The sequence below is a fragment of the Mchenga conophoros genome, linkage group LG4 (assembly GCF_057382185.1).
Source record: "Mchenga conophoros isolate Kocher_MC1m ecotype Shallow Benthic linkage group LG4, M_conophoros_male_GT1.1, whole genome shotgun sequence".
NCBI lineage: Eukaryota > Metazoa > Chordata > Actinopteri > Cichliformes > Cichlidae > Mchenga > Mchenga conophoros.
In genome coordinates this window covers 2505008-2525651 of record NC_140529.1, presented here as the reverse complement: position 1 = coordinate 2525651, position 20644 = coordinate 2505008, and the positions used below count along the sequence as shown (strand labels likewise).

General features: G+C 42.2%; 1 protein-coding gene across 4 annotated transcripts in view; it reads right to left on the bottom strand.

Annotated features, from left to right (window-relative positions):
* LOC146575264 (junction plakoglobin a-like) overlaps positions 1 to 20644 on the bottom strand; it is a 135796-nt gene that overhangs the window by 67049 nt on the left and 48103 nt on the right. For all 4 annotated transcript variants that reach the window (XM_085269921.1, XM_085269923.1, XM_085269922.1 and 1 more), the window contains exons 3-4: positions 8977 to 9031; positions 7053 to 7286 (exon numbers count right to left, since the gene is read on the bottom strand). In XM_085269921.1, the coding sequence (XP_085126047.1) occupies positions 7053 to 7286; positions 8977 to 8998 (256 nt within the window). In that variant the 5' untranslated portion in view covers positions 8999 to 9031. The remainder of the gene's footprint in view (positions 1 to 7052; positions 7287 to 8976; positions 9032 to 20644) is intronic.

The following is a 20644-nucleotide window of genomic DNA, read 5'->3' as shown; positions in this document are numbered from 1 at the left end:
TTATCTGTCTTGTATGAAACTTGTATGAAAAGCATACAAGAGTGAAAACACATATAAGATCCCTTGAAAAATTATATAATGAAACTAGAATTAAATGAGATAATTGATAAAAAAAAACAAAATTCTTAGTACAAAGACTACGCCTACAAAATTATGAACATGGTAATAAATCCGGTCAATTTCTAGCAAACCAGCTAAAAATAAATAAAGAAAAAACAACTATATGTGCTGTTCAAGATTCATCTGGGAACACAATATATGACTAGAAAAAATAAACAACATTTTCAGGGATTTCTATAAAACGTTGTATTCACCACAAATAAACCCATCTAAAAAGGAAATTGATCAGTTTTTGGACAACATAACTCTTCCAAAATTATTGGACACTCAAGCAATGGCACTGGATTCACCACTGACACCAGGTGAACTCCAGGAAGCCCTGATAAGTATGCACAATAATAAGGCTCCAGGTCCAGATGGCTTTCCTGCAGAATTCTACAAAGAATTCTGGTCGATTCTAGCACCAGTTTTCTACAGAACGTTGTTGGAAATTAAAGAAAAGGGCAGACTTCCATCAAATATGAGTTCCGCAAACATTAATCTCCTGCTAAAACCAGGCAAAGACCCTGTATATCCCTCAAGCTATCGTCCAATATCCCTTATAAATGTAGACCTTAAAATAATCTGCAAAGCTCTCTCAAAGAGACTGGAGAAAATAACCCCCCTCTTAATTCATCCTGACCAAACTGGTTTCATAAAAGGTAGGCACTCATCAACAAATACACGTAGATTACTTAATTTGATAGACTACTCATACAGTAAAAACCTAGAAACTACAATATTCTCTTTAGACGCAGAAAAAGCATTTGACAGAGTTAACTGGAAATTTCTATTTGCAACTTTACACAAATTTGGTTTTGGATCCTCTTTCATAAACTGGTTAAAAATATTATATAATTCCCCAACAGCTTGTGTTAGAACAAATGACCAGACATCCTCCAGCTTCTGTCTCTTGAGGGGCACCAGGCAGGGATGCCCACTCTCCCCTTCACTGTTTGCAATTTTTATTGAACCACTAGCAGCAGCAATTAGACAGAATTCAGTAATTAAGGGCATAAAATGCAAGAACGTGGAACATAAAATCAGCCTTTATGCGGATGATGTGTTACTCTTTCTCCAAAATTCACAAACCAATATCTCTGGGGTGATTGAATTGATAAACTCTTTTGCAAGAATATCAGATTACTCAATTAACTGGTCAAAATCTACAGTCCTACCGATTAATTGTTCCCTCCATAATTCCTCTTCTACACCACTGCAATCGGGAAATATAAAATATTTAGGTATTAATGTTTCTCCCAAGCTTGCAGATCTAACTAAATTAAACCATATCCCACTTTTAAAGAAGGTGTAGAAGATGATCTGGCTAGATGGAAATGTCTACCCATATCACTCATGGGAAGGGTTGCCGCTATAAAAATGATGGTCTTACCAAAAATAAATTATTTATTCTCAATGATCCCAACTAAACCGCCACAAGATTGGTTCAGATCTCTAGATTCATGTATGTCCAAATTCCTTTGGAAAAATAAACCCCCACGTATAAGCTTAAAAACACTACAAAAGACCAAGGATAAAGGAGGACTAGAACTGCCTAACTTTCAGCACTACTTCTTAGCCAACAGGCTTCAGTTTATCTCAGGATGGCTAAAACACACCCTCTTAGATGAACCTTGGCTAGATGTAGAACAAGCACTTTGCAATAATCTAGAGATCTCAGACCTACCATTTATCAGCTCAAACATCCAACGACATGAATGCTTTAAAAGCATCAACATCAGCTCTTCTCTGACAGCATGGTGGGAGTTTCTAAAATTGACGGCGTCTTCATTAATCCCATGCAAACGTACACCTATCTGGAACAACCCTGACATATTACAAAACAATAATATGATAAACTTTTCAGATTGGAGTGGTAAAGGAATCAAATATTTAGAACATATACTAGAAGGAACAGAATTTATTTCATTTGACAGACTAGTTACACAATATGGGATCAACAAGAAAAGATTTTTAGAATATCAACAAATTAAATCCATAGTAAAAAAGAAATTTAAACCGGGTCAAGTTGAACTACAAACACCACCAAGTGTGGTTCAATTTCTTACTCTTAAAACCCCCAAATTACTATCCAAAATATACAGAATGCTTTCTAAAACAGATGAATCAATATCACTTCCTATTGCAAAATGGGAAGCGGATTTATCAGTTAACTTAGACCTAAACTTCTGGTCTCAGATTTGCTTAAAAACCTTTCATCTAATTAGAAATCCCAGTCTTCAATTAATTCAATACAAAATATTACATAGAGCGCACTATACAGGTCATCGGATGTTCAAGATGGGCTTTACGTCTACCAACAACTGCTCACACTGCCAAACCAATTCACCGGACAATTATATCCACGCTCTTTGGTTCTGTCCACCAGTTCAGAAGTTTTGGCGCGAGATATGGTAAATGGTAAATGGCCTGCATTTGTATAGCGCTTTTCTAGTCCCTAAGGACCCCAAAGTGCTTCACACTACATTCAGTCATTCACCCATTCACACACACATTCACACACTGGTGATGGCAGCTACATTGTAGCCACAGCTGCCCTGGGGCACACTGACAGATATGTCAAGATATGTGAAGACTTATCAAAGTGTCTGAAATGTAACATTCCAACTTCCCCCTTAGTGTGTTTGTTGGGCAGCTTAGGTAATGTCACTACAGAAAAGAATATCGCCCACATGGTTTTCACTGCCCTATGCATAGCCAAGAAAACAGTCCTCATGAACTGGAAAAATAAAAACAATCTTAATTCTAACCAATATAGAAATTATCTATTAGATGACATTAGTCTTGATACAGCCTCTGCCACCACATCAGATCATCCATCACCTAGTGGGGGTGGGGGGTCATAGTTTGGTCCCACCTTTGCTGTTGTGATTGGTGTGGGGGTAGGGACAGGCTTGGGGCGTTGGGGGATTCCCCGGAGGCATCTTCCTTGGGGGGCTCAACCCGGGGTAGCGGTCATGGCCTGTTAAGGGCTCTGTTGGCTCTTAGGTGACGGTTTCCTCGTGGCTGCGTGCAGCGGGGCTAGGGGAGGGTCTGTGCTGATGGACGTGGGTTACTGACCTGGTAGCCTTGCTGCCCCTGGGTGGATCGGGGGGGCGTGGGGTTCTGGGGGTGCACCGTCTCTGGGCTGGGGCCCTGGCTGAGCCTTGGGGGCTTGGGTCTTGGTTGGTGTGTCGCCGGGGTCGTGGGCAGGTGGGTGTATGGAGGCCCAGCCCTGGCGCAGGGTGCCGCCAGTGCATCGAGCCACCTGGGGGGCTCTTCAACTGGTGGGGGAGGCTGTTACATCTTGCAGGAGGTCCCCTCTCTCCAGGAACTCACTCTGCAGGTGGGGGAGATATAAGAGAGGTGGAGAAAGAACTCAGCCTGGGTGTCTATTGTCTTGTGTTGTCTGGGAGATGAGTGGATGACGGGGTGGGTGCAGTTTTCTCTGTGGTGGGGTCTGGTGGGCTGTCCCGGAATCTGTGGGGCCCGGCGGGGCTGCTGAACTGGGCCCCGGTCTGGATGGGCCTGGGCCCCCTTTCCCTGGTGGGTTGCAGGATATGGGGGTGCCTACTGGGGTCAGCGGGGGAGCTGGCCCCAGGGAGGGGCCACTTGCCCCTGCCTTCCTTCCCTCCCCATTACATTGAGGGCTATCAGGAGGGACCATGCGCTTACCTGCTGCTCTCTGGCAGGTAGCTCCATGCCCTCCTGGGTTTTAAATGCACCTTAGAATACACATGCATCAACACTACAATGAGCGGGTGGAGGGAGGTTTGGAGTCTTCACACACCCCCATTCTCTGTTGCCTGTTGGGGTGGGGGGCTAGGAGGAGGAGTTGGCTGTCCGACTGCGGTCTGGAATGTGGGGCCTCCCTGCTGCTGTGGAGTCGGGGCGGTCTGCCTCTCCCCACTGCAGGGAAAAGGGTAACACCACCTGGGTCTGGGTGCAGTTCCCCCCTCCATGGGCAAGGGTACCTAGACCCGGTTCGTAGAGTACGCTTGGGGAGTGTGATCGTGTGTACAGCGTCTCTTTATGTCTGTCTCCACGTTGGGTGAGTGTGGAGTAAGTGCATATGAGAGCATGAGGGTGGGAATGGATGTTTGTATATGTGTGTGCCTGTATGTCTGTGTCTGTATGTCAGGTCGAGTATCAGACGCCACCTCTTTAGGGACATCTCAGGCCCTCCAAGGTATGAAGGCCTATCCACCCCCACCACTCCCCCTGCCGGTGGCAGACACCCACCCTGCATTGGTGGTTCTTTGTGTCTGGGGATGGGCGTCCAGGTACCCACCGGCTCACTCCTGGTGGCTGCTTGTCGGGGCCTGGAGCCTGGGGTTCACTTGGGCCAATTCGGGGGTGGGGTGCCCTCGGCCTCTCGGCCTGGGGCTCGGTCACTCAGGCACAGTTGGCTGCCGGCGGAGCTCACGGGCGCGTCACTGCAACTCCCCCCGGCTTCTGCTCCCTGGCTGCTTGGTGAGCCCTCATCTGGGACTCTCCTCAGCTCTTTCTGGGACAGTGGCGCGGCTGCCCCTCTGTTGGTCTTCCTTGGTCTCTTGTGTTCTGGGGGCCTCTGGATGTCTGGAGTCTTGATCTCCTCCATACCTGCTTCATGCCCTGGAGGACGGGGCTGTGGCCCCCCCACACTCCCTAGCAGATCATTACATGAAGGAACCTTTTAAAAACAAGCGCGTCCATGCTCACAGGTGTACACACGGGTGATCACACCCACAAACTACACCCTTTTTGGCTCCTACCTCAAAGCACACTGTGTTCTGTCGATCTTACGTGCTGCACAATAATGTTTAATATTTAGTATTGACTGTTATATTCACATAGATCATCGCAATGATGTTGTTTATTGTATTGCTCTCTTTTTTTGCTTGTTTTCTCTTTTTTCTTTCTCAACAGGTGATCCAGGTGATTGATAGATGTATTTTTTGTCTGTTTGTTTTGTTGGTTTTTGTTTTTTGCCCTTTATCATTGTTTTTTCTTCCCCTCGTTCTTTCTACCTTTTCTTTTCTGCAGTCAAGTCTGTCCCATGTTTAGCTGGTGAAAATAAAATAAAATAGACAATAAAAGAAAAGGTGAATCAATTGGACCAATACGGCAAGGCTGGGATGGTCCGTTTGGTAAAGTAAATCTGTTGGGCATCTTTCTTCGCCTTTTGGCAATAATTCTGATGGCAAAAGAACCAAACGGGACAGGCGAAGAAAAACAAACAAACAACCCCCCCCCCCCCCCCCCCAACAAAATATCATCATTACCTTTCCCTTAAAGAGATATTTTGAACTACTAGTGTTCTCCTTTATAAATGCTAACATTTTTGAAAAAGCAATGTAGAATTGAAAATCCTGTGTTATAACTGTGTTCCACTTTTAACACAAATACTTTGTCAGCTTCACACACAGAAGCACAGAGAACATGCTAGTGAGGTCAGTCAGCAAGTTGGCCCAAGGAAAGAATACTTGTGCATGATATACATTTACGTAGACTTAAGTAATAGAAGTTTGTCAAAAAGTTAATCTCTTTTGATTAGGCAGACCATTCCAAAGGTTAGGTGCCATAAAGCAGTAAAGACACCCGTCTGATCTAGTGAGCCGGTTGTTGTCCAAGGATATCAAGTTTTGTGTAAATTCAAATGAATGATTTACATCTGTTAACAGGTATCTGCAAGAATTCAGCTGGGATGAAACAAAGACATATACATTATTGTAAAACAATAATTTCATCCTTGAATTACAGAAACAGGAGGATGTGAGCTTTTGAATCATGAGATGTAGTTAGTGAGTCTCCTGAATCCCAAAAGACTGTATGTTGGTGGAGGTGTGTTTGAAACATGCAGAGGGCAGGATGGGCTGGTTTACATGTGCCATGAACATGCCATGTTCAGTGTTCAAGAAAAGGAAAGGGGGAAAAACACTCAATTGAATTAGTGTGATTTTAAAACCCAAATGAAAGCACACCAAATGACTTTAACAACAAAGATTTGGGTGGCATGCTGAAAGAAAGCAGAGATGAACTAGTGTATAAGTTCAATTACCTGTAGTGTTATTTTAAACATTTTCTAGATTATGTGAAAAGTGGTCAAAGGAAACAGGCAGTGCTCCTGAATGAAGCGACAGAGGAGAACCACAATCCAAAGTAACTGCAAGTATTTATTTCTGATTTTCATGGAATTTGCTGGGGCTGCAAAGTAGCCTAAAACGAATTAAATTATTAGATATGTACTTTAAACTTTCATGCATGCAGTGGAGAAATAAAAGTACATTTACAACCTGCAGCTAAGTTTTCTATTTAGCTAGCTTGTGTCTACATTTGACATTTTACTTCACATGTCATATGTGAATAGAATTTTCAAAGCACCACAATGTCAAACTGAGCTTGAAATGGCCAGCTGTCTACAAACAGCACAGGTGTGATGATGCGTGAATTTTTTTAAAATAATAGCAGACTTTTATTTCTTCCCCTGACTGTCAGATGACTGAAGCAGAGCAAAACAGAGCGAAATGAAGATAAAACACAAAGTTTCTTAATACTTACCATGATGCATTATCTTGCACCATGAAGATTTATTTCATATTGAAGACAGATGAATCACAGGAAATGGAAAACAAGCTGTTATCTGCAGCTGCTTACAATAACCTGTGCATGTCAGTGTGCTGCTATTTCACCATTTTCATTATCATTAAAGCTGCAGTAATTGTTTTTTTTGTTTGTTTGTTTACTTGTGATCTGTCCAGTGGTATTTGATACTGAATCATGTGAATCAAATCCTGCATTCAATTCCATTTATGAAAAAGAAGATGAACCAATATATTATATGATGTTACCAGACACAAAAAAGAGCCACAAAATGCAGATCAATAAAGACCGAAAGCTGCTGTTATTAAAGGAAGCAAACAGAAAGCACAAACAAAAAAGAAAATCAAATGATTTTGATCAGAAAGTGTTACCTGTTGGGCTATCTACTCCACTGAATGCTGAGTCTCCACCTCCCCCCACTGTGGCCTTAACAGGTACAGAGCCAGTGCCGGTTGTAGTACTGTTTGTGTACTTCTTGTTGCCACTATACTCAGTGCTGCTCTCGTCGTCCTGCACTGTGGTAGCTCCCGATTGGATGCCAGAGTCTGTGGCATAGTAAGTCTGCTGCCACTCTGCCACCTTCACCACGCTGTCTGCCTCACTCACTGCAGAAAACAACACACATCTACTGCAACCAGTAATATCTACTGCAACTATTGTAAAGTGGTACATTGGTTGTACACCTGCAGCTAATGAAAGTCTGGACCTAGCGGTTAACCTCAGTGCAAGCCTTTCCTTATAGTAATTTCTCACAGACTTAACACAATAAAACAAAAAATGTTTTATAGAGTTTTTTGTTTTTGTTGTCATTGTTTATGATGCACACAGGTCTGACTTTCAAGGGTTTTTAGAAGCTGGTATAGCTAATGTTACCTACTTTACTCCAACATTTTTCTCATGCCATTACCAGCACATGCAACTTTTTGTACCACAATCCGCATTTTTACTCAACAAGGAAGTTTGCTTTTAGGACTTTCTGAAAAGTTGAAAAAGTAAACAGTTTTAAGAATGCAAAGTATACAACCAGACGAATCGGTAGTTAAATGGCTTAAACAATCGTCTAGCAAAACTTTCCTCTGTATAACTAGTTAGTATGTTTTTCAAACATTGCTTCAGAAAAAAAAGTCTTGTTTCTGACAGAATAACCCAGTCGCTGCATTCTTCCATTTCTATTGGGCACAGCTTGAGCTTGTGGGCTGCTGGCCATAGAGCCTGGGTGAGGTCAAGCTGCACTAAGACTCTTCAGTGAGTAGCCTCACACAGCTCACTGAATGGTCTAACTGCATGTAGTGCTGCTAATTCTACCATTTTTGGAATAGTACTATTACTAAACTACTACCAATTCTTCAAATCTTTCTGTGACAAGTACAACCTTTTATTGGTAGCATTACCTTTAACCCTCTCAAGCTCAAATTAAACTTTTTGTTGCTAATGCACAACCAAGTCCTGCAGTGGTACTTCTGAGTAAAAAAAACTCATAAAATATGTATGTGGGGTAATCAGGTTGTTAGTTTTTAACTGTTGCAAATCAGCAACGCCTGCCTTGAGAGGGTTAAAGATGGTACTGGTGTTATTGCTAGAGTATATACTACTTCTAATGCAATTACCACATCTCATTATAACTTCTACGTTTCCTGCTAGGATTAAACACTGAACTTCATACTAAATGCTACCACTCAGTACTACCACTAGTGTTCCTTCTACTACTGCTACTTATTCAGCAACTAATGCCAGTGCTGCTACTTCCTATGCTGTTGAAAATACTGCTATTTGCACTAAACTACTAAAATGATTCTGGTATTGCTACCACTACAGCTACCATTAATGCTTGTTTTGTAAGTACTGTAACTGTGATTTTTGCTGCTGGTAGTCCTAATAATTCCACGTTTTTTACTAAAGAAGTGGCATTCCTTTATAGATAAATGAATGACAAAAGCAGCAATATACTGCTTGTACTATTACAAGACTACTACTACTAATCACTGCTACTATGAATATACCTACCTGTACCTGTATACCAGCTAGTCCTAATAATAAGTGCAGTGCTCATATTGCTACTTGTAGTGCACCTATTTTTTACTATATCAACTACTACGACTAGTGCTGCTTCTGTTAATTATCCCTGTTGCTTGTATCAGATACTACTCCTATTTCAACTCATGTTGCTACTGCTTTTACTTTTTTCTTCTAATGATGCAGATACTTCTTCCAAGAACCACCTGTTTTCCTCCCACAGCTATTACTACCGCAATGAACTTAGGCCAGAGCTGGGTGCTATGGTGACAGAATACTTACTTTGCATGGACATCATCTCCATCCACTGGTACTGCTGCTTTCACTGACCTCTCACCTGCAGGAGAATACAGGAATCATTAGGTCTGAAAAAAGATTCAAGATTAATCCTCTAGTCCGACTAGCCTGGGAAATCGCAAGTGACCCCTTGTACCCCACCCACTACCAGCCCTCTGGTCAGCGCCTCACATCAATCAGGTCCTACACTTCAGTCTCACAAACAGCTTATTCCCCTGGGCCATTCGGACAGTAAACAAACATCCACCAACCTCCCCACATCCCACCCATTCACACCCAACCAACTTATCGAGCCACAGTCTGAGTCCAAGCACTTTACAACTTCTTCTCTATTGTGTGCCTTTCTATTGTTGTTGCATATATTTCTCTTGTTTTGTATATATTCTGCGTGATTCTATGTATTTCTCCTCTTTGCCATTCATTCCTGTTGTGTCCTATTTATAGTTTATTCTGGCAGAGTTGGTGTGAGGAACCTACAATTTTGTTGTGCATGTACAGTAACAATGATCATATGGGTTACAGCATAACTCTGAAGATGATGATGGCCCAGATTTATAAGGGGCATATCCAGTCTCAGAGGCATCTTCACACAGACTGCACCTGGGGTCTTTCCTGGTGTGATAGACCCCAACCTCGATGGATCTTGTGCTCAGAGCTTGCTCCTGTGCTACCATGATTAGTGCCTCTGTGCTGTCTTTCGGTTCAGCTGCGTACAGCCACTGGTAGGATTTCTGGGTATCAGCCACGTCCTCTATCTGCCGGTGGTACATATCATGTAGGGGCCTGTCCTTGCATGATGGTTCCTCCTCTTGCTCCACCTTCTTCAGTCTCTACTTCATTAGATAATCACTAAGCACTTTCGGTCGACTGTGGCCATATTTCTGATGTACCCATGGATGTTTGTTGTCCCATCCTGGACAGTGGTTCTGACACTCACTAGTCCTTGGCCTCGTACCTTTCGCTTAGTGTACAGTTTCAGGGTCCTCGATTTGGGGTTGATCCCTCTATGCATGGTGATGACCTTCCTTAGCTTGATGCCAATGGCTTCAATCTCCTCCTTATCCCAGTTTATTATCCCAGCAGCATACATGATTGTGTTCAAGTGGATTCTAAGCAAATGGGAACCAATGTACTTGTATTATGTATGTACCAATGTATTTGTAGGTAATTGCAGCCATCCTCAGTGTCTGCAATGTTGCATTCTGCTAGCGCGATCCCCTCAGTTCTGACAGTCTTCCCTCTCTTTGTTACCACCCAACTACATTTCTACTACTACAGCTTGATGTCATCCAAGTAGAGGAGGTGGCTGATAATTGTGTCATTCCGTAATCTGTATCCATAGTCAGTCATGTCAGTGATCTCACTGTGGGGGGTTTCAGGCCTATGCAGACCAGCAGTGGGGACAGGGTAACTCCTTAGTAGATCCCGCACTTAAAAGTGACTTGTGCAATTGGCTTGAAGTTGGCCTCTATTGTTGTTCACTAATTCCCCATTGAGTTCCTAATGAGTTCCTTGTATGGTTCTAGGCATTCCAGGATCCATGTGTGGGGCATTGAGTCATAGGCTGTCTTGTAGTCAATTGTAGGGATTATGCATAATGCTGCATTTACATTTTTAGTAGACCTTCAGATGGTACTTGATGCAGTCTTGGTAATTGGCCACAGAGGGTCCAGGTTTCCATCTTCACCATGATCCTATCTTTCAAGTCAGCCGCTACTAGTTGCTTCACCATCAGTCTGGGTGTTGGGTATCAAACATTCCATAGGTCCACAACTTTCCTTTCATGTAACCCCTTCTGCTGGGATATTTGCACTGTACCAATCCATTAGCGCCTTGTTTTCATCTCTTGCCCACTTATGCCTGCTTGTTCCGGTAACTGACTTCTCATCAGTGTGTCCTCAACACCAGATGCGGACCTTCTTAAGCCGAGCAACATCCGAGCTTATATGACCTCCTGTCTGAGGTAGGCTTGGTTGGCATTGGGGGGGGGGGGGACTAGCCTTAGGACCTTTACTGGATACAGATGCCCTAGTCGAGAGTCAATCTCCCGACGATACGGTCTCAGAGACTCCAGCAGTAACACACACACACACACACACACACACAGACACAGACACAGACACACACACACAGACACACACACACACACACACACACACACACACACACACACACACACACACACACACATGACCAATCAAAAGTTTGGACACACCTTCACATTTAATGTTTTTTCTTTATTTTCATAAATTCTCACTGAAGGCATCAAAACTATGAATGAACAGTATGCAGTAAAAGAAAAAAGTGTGAAATAAAAATGTTATTAATGTTTCACAATGTTAGCTCAAAATACGGAGAGTGTCCTCAGTGGCCAGAAGAGAGAAGGATGCCACACCGAGGATGTGGACAAGTGGGTGAAGAGTTTGTCTCACAAACAGCTTACCAAAACAGAGAAAAACATCCTTGCAAAAGGATAGAATTTTGCTGTGACACTGAGGCAAATCCCTCTAGTGGAACTGATCACAGCCACCGAAACTGCAATTCGATACAACAACATTGCAGACGTGGAAGCAGAGCAACTATGGATGAAAGTTTCAGCCTGTCTCAGCAATGCAAAGCCCCCAGCGTCCAACATCAGCATGGAGAAGAGGAAGGCAATCCCATCAGTTAGTCATGACAACAACATCATTATCCTTCCAGCAGGCAAGGGTAGGTGCTCTGTGTCGCTAAACCAAAAAGGCTATGATGAAAAAATTTTGTCACTGCTCAGTGACAAAAATACTTATGAGCCCCTGAAACGAGACCCAGGAAGTGGTTACAGGAAGACGGTGATAGACTGTCTGAAGCAGTTAGAACAAGACAAGGCTATTGACCGTACCTCATACCACAGGCTATACCCAGCGGAATCTATACCAAGTCTGTATGGTTTACCAAAGAACATAAACAGAGTGCACCTTTAAGACCAATTGTCTGTATGATCAACTCACCGCATCCAGAACACCTTGGATTGTGTTGAGAAGGTGAGCGATGTCATTATGGAGGCAGATGAAACCATGGTCTTGTACGATGTTACATCTGTCTTCACTCATGTTCCAGTCACTGAAGTGTTGGAGGTAGTTTGTAAGAGATTACAGGATGACCCCAACCTCAGCAACAAGACCACTATCAGCACCGACCAAGTGTGTTTGAACTGTGTCTTAATTCCACCTATTTCACATACAAGGGTCAGTCCTACAGGGAGAAACATGGGAGTGGGTTCCCCAGTTTCACCCATTGTGGCCAATTTGTACATGGAAGAAGTGGAAAAGAGGGCTTTGTTATCCTATCCTGGAACACCACCTAGTCATTGGTTCAGATATGTGTATGACACCTGCGTGAAAATTTAATCTCAGGACCTACCACAATTCACGGATCACATTAACTTGGTGGACCAACACATCAAATTCACAAGGGAGGATATGAAAAGTGGCAGGTTAGCCTTCTTAGACTGTGAGATTTCCATCAGTAATGGGGGACATTTAAAAGCTGACGTGTACCGTAAACCTACGCATACAGATCAGTATTTAAGGTTTGACTCTCATCATCCACTGGATGGTGGTTTGATCCCCCTCTGCTCCGGTCTGCAGGCTAAATATCTTTGGTCAAGATATTAAACCTACAACTTGCTCTAACCTTTTTCAGTGCTGTGAGTGAATGTTAGTTAGATCTGTACATAGAAAGAGACTACAAATCTATTTAATTCAACAAATGAACAGCCTTAAAGTAAATTAAAAAATCCACACAAAGGGAGGTGTTTGGAAAAAAATACGGAACTTTTACATTATTCCTACATGAAGGGTAGGAATAATAGAGTGGCTACATCTGAGTGACGTCTTGACAGCTTAAATGGCACAATGTTCTGTTTCAGTAATGGCCATTTAACGTGTGGGTGTGTGCAACAGTAGATGTGTTCTCTGCATGTGGCTGTGGCACGGTACATGAGTTTTATGCATGTGAATGTGTGAGGAGAAATGTTTCCTGTTAAAACAAATGTGGGTTTTTTGATGTGCTGAAAAGCTTTTTGAGAAAAGATGGAATGAAAAAAAAAATCATCACACACTCCCTCTCCATTTTACTGTACTCTTCAAATGAGACTGGACACTAGACACCTTTTTCAGCACCACATGGCAGTTTGGATTAAAATGAGACCCCTAAAACATTTAACATTCATTTAAAATTTTGGGGGTCCCATCAAATTGAACCTTCTTGTACATAAATGCATGTACAATATGTCCTAAAATACACAAAAAATATCTAAATTATTAAAAAATTCATAATGTGTTAAACATTGTTTAAACCATAACTAATCCTTCTTTGTATGCAACAGGTGAAAATAAATATTGATCATATTACTTATTTTCTAAGTAATATTTGTAAAGGTGCTATTGACATGAAAGTCTCACCAGATGTCAGTAACGACCAATCCTATACACACATACAAAGAAATCGTACCATAGATGTCAAAAGATTAAGTTATTTGTAATCATGAGATATGACACAGGTAAAACGTATTGAACAAATGAAGTAGAGAGGTCCAAGAGGCACAGAGAGTCAAGACACAAGTTGAAATCTATCAGCATTTAGAAAGCAATCCTGCCACTTAGTGCAAATTAATATTAGCTAGTTCAGTCCCAGCTGATGGTCTACAAAATGTGTCTCAAGTCCTGGGGAAGATACCAGAGGGAGAGCACCTGGTGGCTAGGCCTTCGTCCATGGGGACTGGCCAGATCATCACGAAGAAGAGACATGGACCCACCCTCCTGTAGGCCTTACCACCCACAGGAGTCCCCATAGGGTCGGCTGCAGTGTGTGCCAGGCGGCGGCCAGGGCCAGAGACCCTTGTGGACCAATGCCTAGCTATCATGGCTTGCAATTGAGACACAGAATGTCACCTCTGTGATGGGGAAGAAGCCTTAGCATAGTGCGTGAGGTTGAGCAGTATTGATTAGATATAGCTGGGCTCACCTCAACGCATGGCCTGAGCTCTGGAACCAGTCTCCTGTAAAGGGGCTGGTCTCTGGCCCAGTCTGGTGTGGCCCTCGGTGTGAGGTGGTGGGCTGGGGTAGGTATCTTAGTTTCTCCTTGGTCACTTCCTGTATTTTAAAGTTTTTCCCAGTGGACAAGAGGATTTGTTCCCTGTGCCTGACCATGACTGTCATCTACAATTATGTGTTTAATGAACTTTCATAGTGCACAGCCCTCTTCGAGTCCCTAGGTGGGGTGCTCGAGGGTGTTCCCCCTGGAGACTCTGTCATCCTTCTGGGAGACTTCAATGCTCATGTGGGTAATGACAGTGATACTTGGAGGGGTGAGATTAGGAAGAATGGCTTGTTGGTGTTCTGTTACTGTGAAAACCACTGTTGGTCCATAACAGACAACATGTTTGAACATAAGGTTATTTACAAGTGCACCAGGACACTCTAGGCTGCAGGTTGATTATTGATTTTGTAATCGTATCATCGGATCTGCAGCAATTTGTTCTGGACACTCAGGTGAAGAGAGGGATGAGCTATCAACTGATCACCACCTGGTGGTGAGTTGGATCAGGTGGTGAGGGAGAATGCTGGATAAACCTGGCACAACTAAATGTATTGTGAGGACACTCTGGGAATGCCTAACAGAGGCCTCCAACCTTTGCCAGAACTTTGACAGCATTCTGAGGGAGACTGGGGACATTAAGTCCGAATGGAGCATATTCAGCACTTCCATTGTGGAAACTGCTGCAATGAGCTGCTGCAATGAGCTGCCTGTCTTGATGGTAACCCCTGAACCAGACGTTGGACACTTGAGGTGAACAGAGCAATCAGGCTGAAGAAGGAATCCTATCGGGTTTGGTTAACCCTGTGGGACTTCGGAGACAGGCAATGGAGGCCAAGCAGAATGTGTCCTGTACTCACAGCTTCATGTTGAGTTTGGTCTTTAATTTGTTTTTTACATTACATGTTCATTTTGTAATACATTTTCAGTGCCTATTTGTATTTTTACTGCAGTTATGTTATGTCTAATTCTATGTATTCAAGTTAAACACTACTTTGAGACATTGTTCACAGCTAAAGAATGTTGAATAAAGAATTTGGTGGTGAAAAGTGTTTTTTGTGCTAATTTAATAGCAGCTAACAAGGACCAGTCAATTTTGATTGGGAACACTAAAGTAAGGGGGTGGGGGTGCACAAAACCGGAGGGCTAGGCTGTAGTACTGTAATTCACTATTTTTTGGCTGTCCTAAAACTCTGCGAAAAGCCTTCAGTTGATTGTAGTTGATTGAAACTAGAATGAGAGGCCGGGCCTTCAGCTTTCAGATCCTTCTTCTGTGGAATCAGGTTTCAGGAGACAGACACCCTTTCTACTTTTAAGATCATGCCTAAAACTTTTGACAAAGCATATAGTTCGGGCTGCATCAGCTGACCTTAGTTGTGCAGCAATAGGCCTAGGCTGCTGGTTATGGAGGACCAGAAGAGTCACACGCGTCAACATAAAGCCTTTTGTGCTCAATAATGAATTGTGAAATAAAATCTGCATTAATAAATTAATTTACAAGTTCATTTTGTAATTCTTTTACAAAACATATAGAAACATTTAAAAAAACAATTGATTACTCATCCAAGTAACTTTTTCAGTACTCTCCAGTGTCATGGATGAGTGATGAAATGTTACGATGCCTCTGATAACCACTGTGTCAAGTGTCTGGGATTGGATCTTAAAACTGGATTTTTAGGTGGCAGACAAATGGTGGCACAAGCCAATCCTTGAACAGATGGGGTAAAAGCTTTTCAGGAAGTTTTTAGGACAGCCCAAAAATAATGAATTACAGTGGTTCAGTCTAGAAGAAATAAATAGGTCTATCATGATGCGTCTGCCAGGACCTGACCAAAGCTGTTCTCTGTTTTCGTAAACTGGTACCAAGAATTACTTAATAAAGGTCAGTGAAGTCAGAACACAGAATCAACCCATTCCAAAGACATGTAACTCTCTTTGTAACTCTGTGCTGTGATGTTCTTTCTCTACTTTTAAGATTAGGCTTAAAACCTTTTGCTAAAGCATATAGTTAGGGCTGGTGACCCTGAATCCTCTCTTAGTTAGGCTGCGATAGGTGTAGGCTGCTGGGGATTCCCACGATACACTGAGTAGTACTTCTTTAGTCACTTTTCTCACTCACCATATGTTTATACACCTCTCTGCATTGAATCATTACTTATTATTATTCTCTGGCTCTCTTCCACAGCATGTTTTTTGTTCCCAACACCCATCCCCTTTGGACTGTGTCTGCTTCTAAACCACCACAAAACACACCAAAAATCTGCAAAAAAAACCCAACTGAAACATTACCAATAAAAAAAATCACAAAGAAAGAACAATACAGCATCCACATCTGCACCAAAGAGTAACACAATGAAATGTGGATTATTAAACATTAGGTCTCTCTCTTCTAAGACCCTGTAAATCCATGAATAATAACTGATCAACAAAAAAATTTACCGTGCTATACAAAAACTTGGTTACAACAGGATGATTATGTTAGTTTAAATGAATCAACCCCCCTGAGTTACACTAACTGTCAGCATTTAATCTATTAAATGCTGACAGTTAGCATTTAATCTATTATTAGACTCAACTGTCTAAATATGACAAGACAAATAATCAAAGAACCTACGCACCACTTTAATCACACTCTAGCTCTTGTTCCGACGAATGGCATAAAATGGAGCAGAACAGTAATTCTTGAAAACCCTCTTTTTTCTGATCATTTCTTAATAGCATTTAACTTTACAATAATGGATTAGACGGGGGGGGGGGGGGGGGGGGGGGTCGATTTACAGTTGCTGTCTTACTGAAAGTGTTGTACAGTGCAAAAAGGAAAATGCATAGACAAACAGAAAACCTCGTACACCATTTGTTCAAAAGTTTTTAAATTTAAACTTAAATTAATCCGTGTTTAGTAAACAACAACATTGGTACATTTAATGTTAAATATCCTTTAATTTTCAAAACTATACTGAAAAACAATGACAGCATCCATCCTCATCATAAAATTACTTAACAGCTAATACATGGAGGTGGAGCATTTTTCTTTTTTCTTTAAATATGCATGTATTAAAGTGACTTTAAAGTGTTTTCTTCAAACAGGACACCTGAAAAACACAAAACTGTAACAATATTTGCACATTTAAGATTATCCAGAGTACATTTAAGCTGCAATCATTGCCTTTTGATTGTTGTGCCTCAGTCAAATGCTTAAGATGTGGCTTTCATTCTGGTCTGTTCACCCATGATACAATATCCTTTAATATCCAAATATCCTGTATATGCATACAGTCAGTTTTACTTCATTGATGAATCTGAGTGAACATTTGTCATAAATTAACACTGTAGGGTCTTTACCTTACAATATAAAGTGACTTGAGACCAGACTTGTTGACTCTCAGTGGTGCTAAAACTGAACAGCCCTAAAGGGTGTTCCTGAAAGTTGGGTTTACTAGAACAAAACAGGTGGATGACCACAGACCTCTCAGCACAAGGATGACAGAACTTTTCCCCCATATAATAAATAAAAAAAACACAGAACACAACATTGAAATAGAAATAGATTAAGACAGATTACGATACCAAACGATACCAGATAAAAGTGCATTTACTGGATCTGTTCATCTCCTCTTGCTTTTCAAAGACAATGAATGAAGATGATGACAATGGGATGTACCTGCCACTGCAGGACAAGAGCCTGTGGTAACTGTAGGACAGGGTGGTACAGAGGAGGAGCTAAACGTGCATGTACGAGACGCTCTGCTTCACTTCTTGTGCTCCAGTTAATGATATTATTCTCACCCCTTGTCATGTGCTTACAGGAATACTGCTGTTAGATGCCAAATGAAATAGAAATGATAAAGTTTGTTTACTTTTGCGGTTATTCTGTGTTTTCATGTGGGCTGTTACATTTTTCACATCACTGAAATGCTAACAGTTGTCCGGCTGTGGGATAAATCTCCTGTAGTGTAAATCACTTTACAGAATTATGGACACACCACATTTTTGTGTGGTGACATCACACGACAAAGACACAGCGTTTATTACTGGGCAACAAAAGTTTGGTGAAAAATGTCATTTAGTAATGACTGCTTAAATACAACAAACCGTGATGCACACACATTATAGGCTTGAAATACTTTATTAAATGCAGCAACATTTGAAAATATGTACAAATTAGTGATTATTATTATTTGCAACAGCTAAGTTTTTGGTAAGACTCTCCTGGAACAGAGGGGTACAAACCTATATAAAGTATAAATTTGTTTTTTTAATCTCCAATGTGGAAAGTTTAGGGGTGAGGTGAAACTTGAGTGGCCATCCATTGCTCGTGTGAGGCTGCAAAGCACACTGAGGAATGCCTGGTTGAAGACTGTGGCCTGTGCCATTTCCTCCCTTCGCAGGGCAACTTCCTGCTCCCGTGCCTCATTGAGCGGCAGCTGGATGTGGTGTTCCCACTGATCTTGGTTTAACACATCTCCATCTGCCTGCATCTCCATGGGAACACTTGTGAGGTCAGGTTTGGACTTCTTTCTCTATAGTATGAAACCTATCATCGTGTCCTACCAGCGATGAGCAGTTTCTGTGTCATGCCAAAAGGTGTAGCTGTCGACGCCGTCAACCAGAACTGAATCACAGACAAGGGAGGTCAAGACTAATGGTGGTGGACGAAAAACCCTCACATGTAGAAAGCATTTCTGAAACATAAGACATGCATAGCATAAGGACACACACGACATGACATTACAACATAAATGAAAAAATGAACCCGTATTAATACTAGTAGTGTTCATCAGATGTTGCTCATATGGCTTTACAATGACCCCTCAGAAGAGGAAGTTAATGCACAGCTAGCACAAAACAACATGCAGAGCATGGAGTTTTTATTGCAGCAAGTAGACAATGGCGTTATTAAAAAATGTCCAGGCTTGTTCAAAGTGAACTCAACACGCGACAAGTACTATTATGTTTGAACACACGAAGCACTCACCGTCCTTCACCATAGTTTCTAAAAATGCCGTGTCCAAGTCGGGGCCACTCTGCCTCCTGATGCTCGCCAGTCAGTGCCCGTAGATTGTGTCCATTTGACTATACCACTTCCAATCTATTAGATTTGCCCCACTTCAGCCGTTGTGGTACCCAACTGGTGGCATGCAGTCTGATGACTTCACATTTTAATACCTGCTTGGAACTGCGCCAGAGTAAAATAATAGTATGACCTAATAGAAAACCCTGAAAGCCGTGGCAAACCATGCCGAGTCGATCCAAGTAGGTACTAATGGTACCAAGTAGGGGCTGAAGAGGAAGAGACAGAGCCCTTACTCAGATGGTGAGTGCAGGGAAAGTGAAAGAAAATGTGTTTCTAGCATTCAAAACAGCAGCGCTTTCCTTTAATCACTATTAAAATAATTACTGGGACTGGCCATTGGGCATACCATGGGCCATCTGATCTCAGGAATTCGCATGATTAAGGTGGGTCCAGGTTTCACAATGAGCTCACCCAAAACTCTGGCTGATTGGGACCCACACCCAGTTTCACACCTTGGCTCAGGCGATTAGAGGATCATCAGGGGTCCTTTTGTCCCTCTGTGGGGGGAAACTCCCACTAGGTTTATATCTGGGACTCTCCACCATTTGACCTTAGAACTGAAGAAGCTTCTCGGATGAGAGGTGAAACGTCTTCAAGCAACTTACAGAAGTCCAAACGTTTTTCTTTACAAGCTCCTTTGACTTTGTTGTGCTGACTTTTTACAGTCAGTTACAATAACTCGTACTGCGTGCTAGCTAGCATGACGGAGTTTCTATATAGCTGGGTGGGTGCTATGATACTACTGATAGTGAACTTTATTTAATTCACAAGGTTAGTTAGTAGAGTTTCCAACCGTCCTGTAAAAAGACGGAATCGTCTCGTATTCAGAGAAAATATTACGCGTTTCGTGTTGAGGTGAAAAGGAACACAGTTTGTCCCAGACTTTAGCTACAATGAAAAAGACACAAAGCTGGAGTTATTCTGTGTCTTTGCTGCACAGCTGCCTCTTCTTCTCTCATTCTCTCCCCTCTCTCTCCTGTTGCTACTTCAATCATGAAACTGATCAATGATCAGCTGATCGTCTCTCTTGTTTATTTATCGCCCACTTTGCGCCAGAAAGAGGAAACCAGCAGATGTCGCGCTAAACAACAGCAGCACGTTTAAGCTTGATCAGCTGTTGTTAGAATTTATTTAATATTAATTTCTAGTATCAGCTGATGTTTGCTGGAGCCACAGCTGTAAAGCTGCTGGTCATGATGTCAGTTTGGATATGTGGTGAGAGGGAAACATGAAGATGAAACCAGGAGATGTCCTTACTGGATCATCAGAGCTGAACAGGTGATGGAGAAACAGGTTTACCTTTTAGGTGACATGGATGAGTTAAAGTTATGAACTGTTTCTGAGAGATAAATAACACCAGGATCCTTTTCTAAGCAGCTGACAGCTGGTAACTGTGCAGGGGCGGGTCTAGCAAAGTGTTGCCAGAGCTCATGTATTGGTCCAACATGTCTTTCTCAGTAACAGACTTTCAGTAGATATAATTTCTGAGAAAGGCCCAGAGCT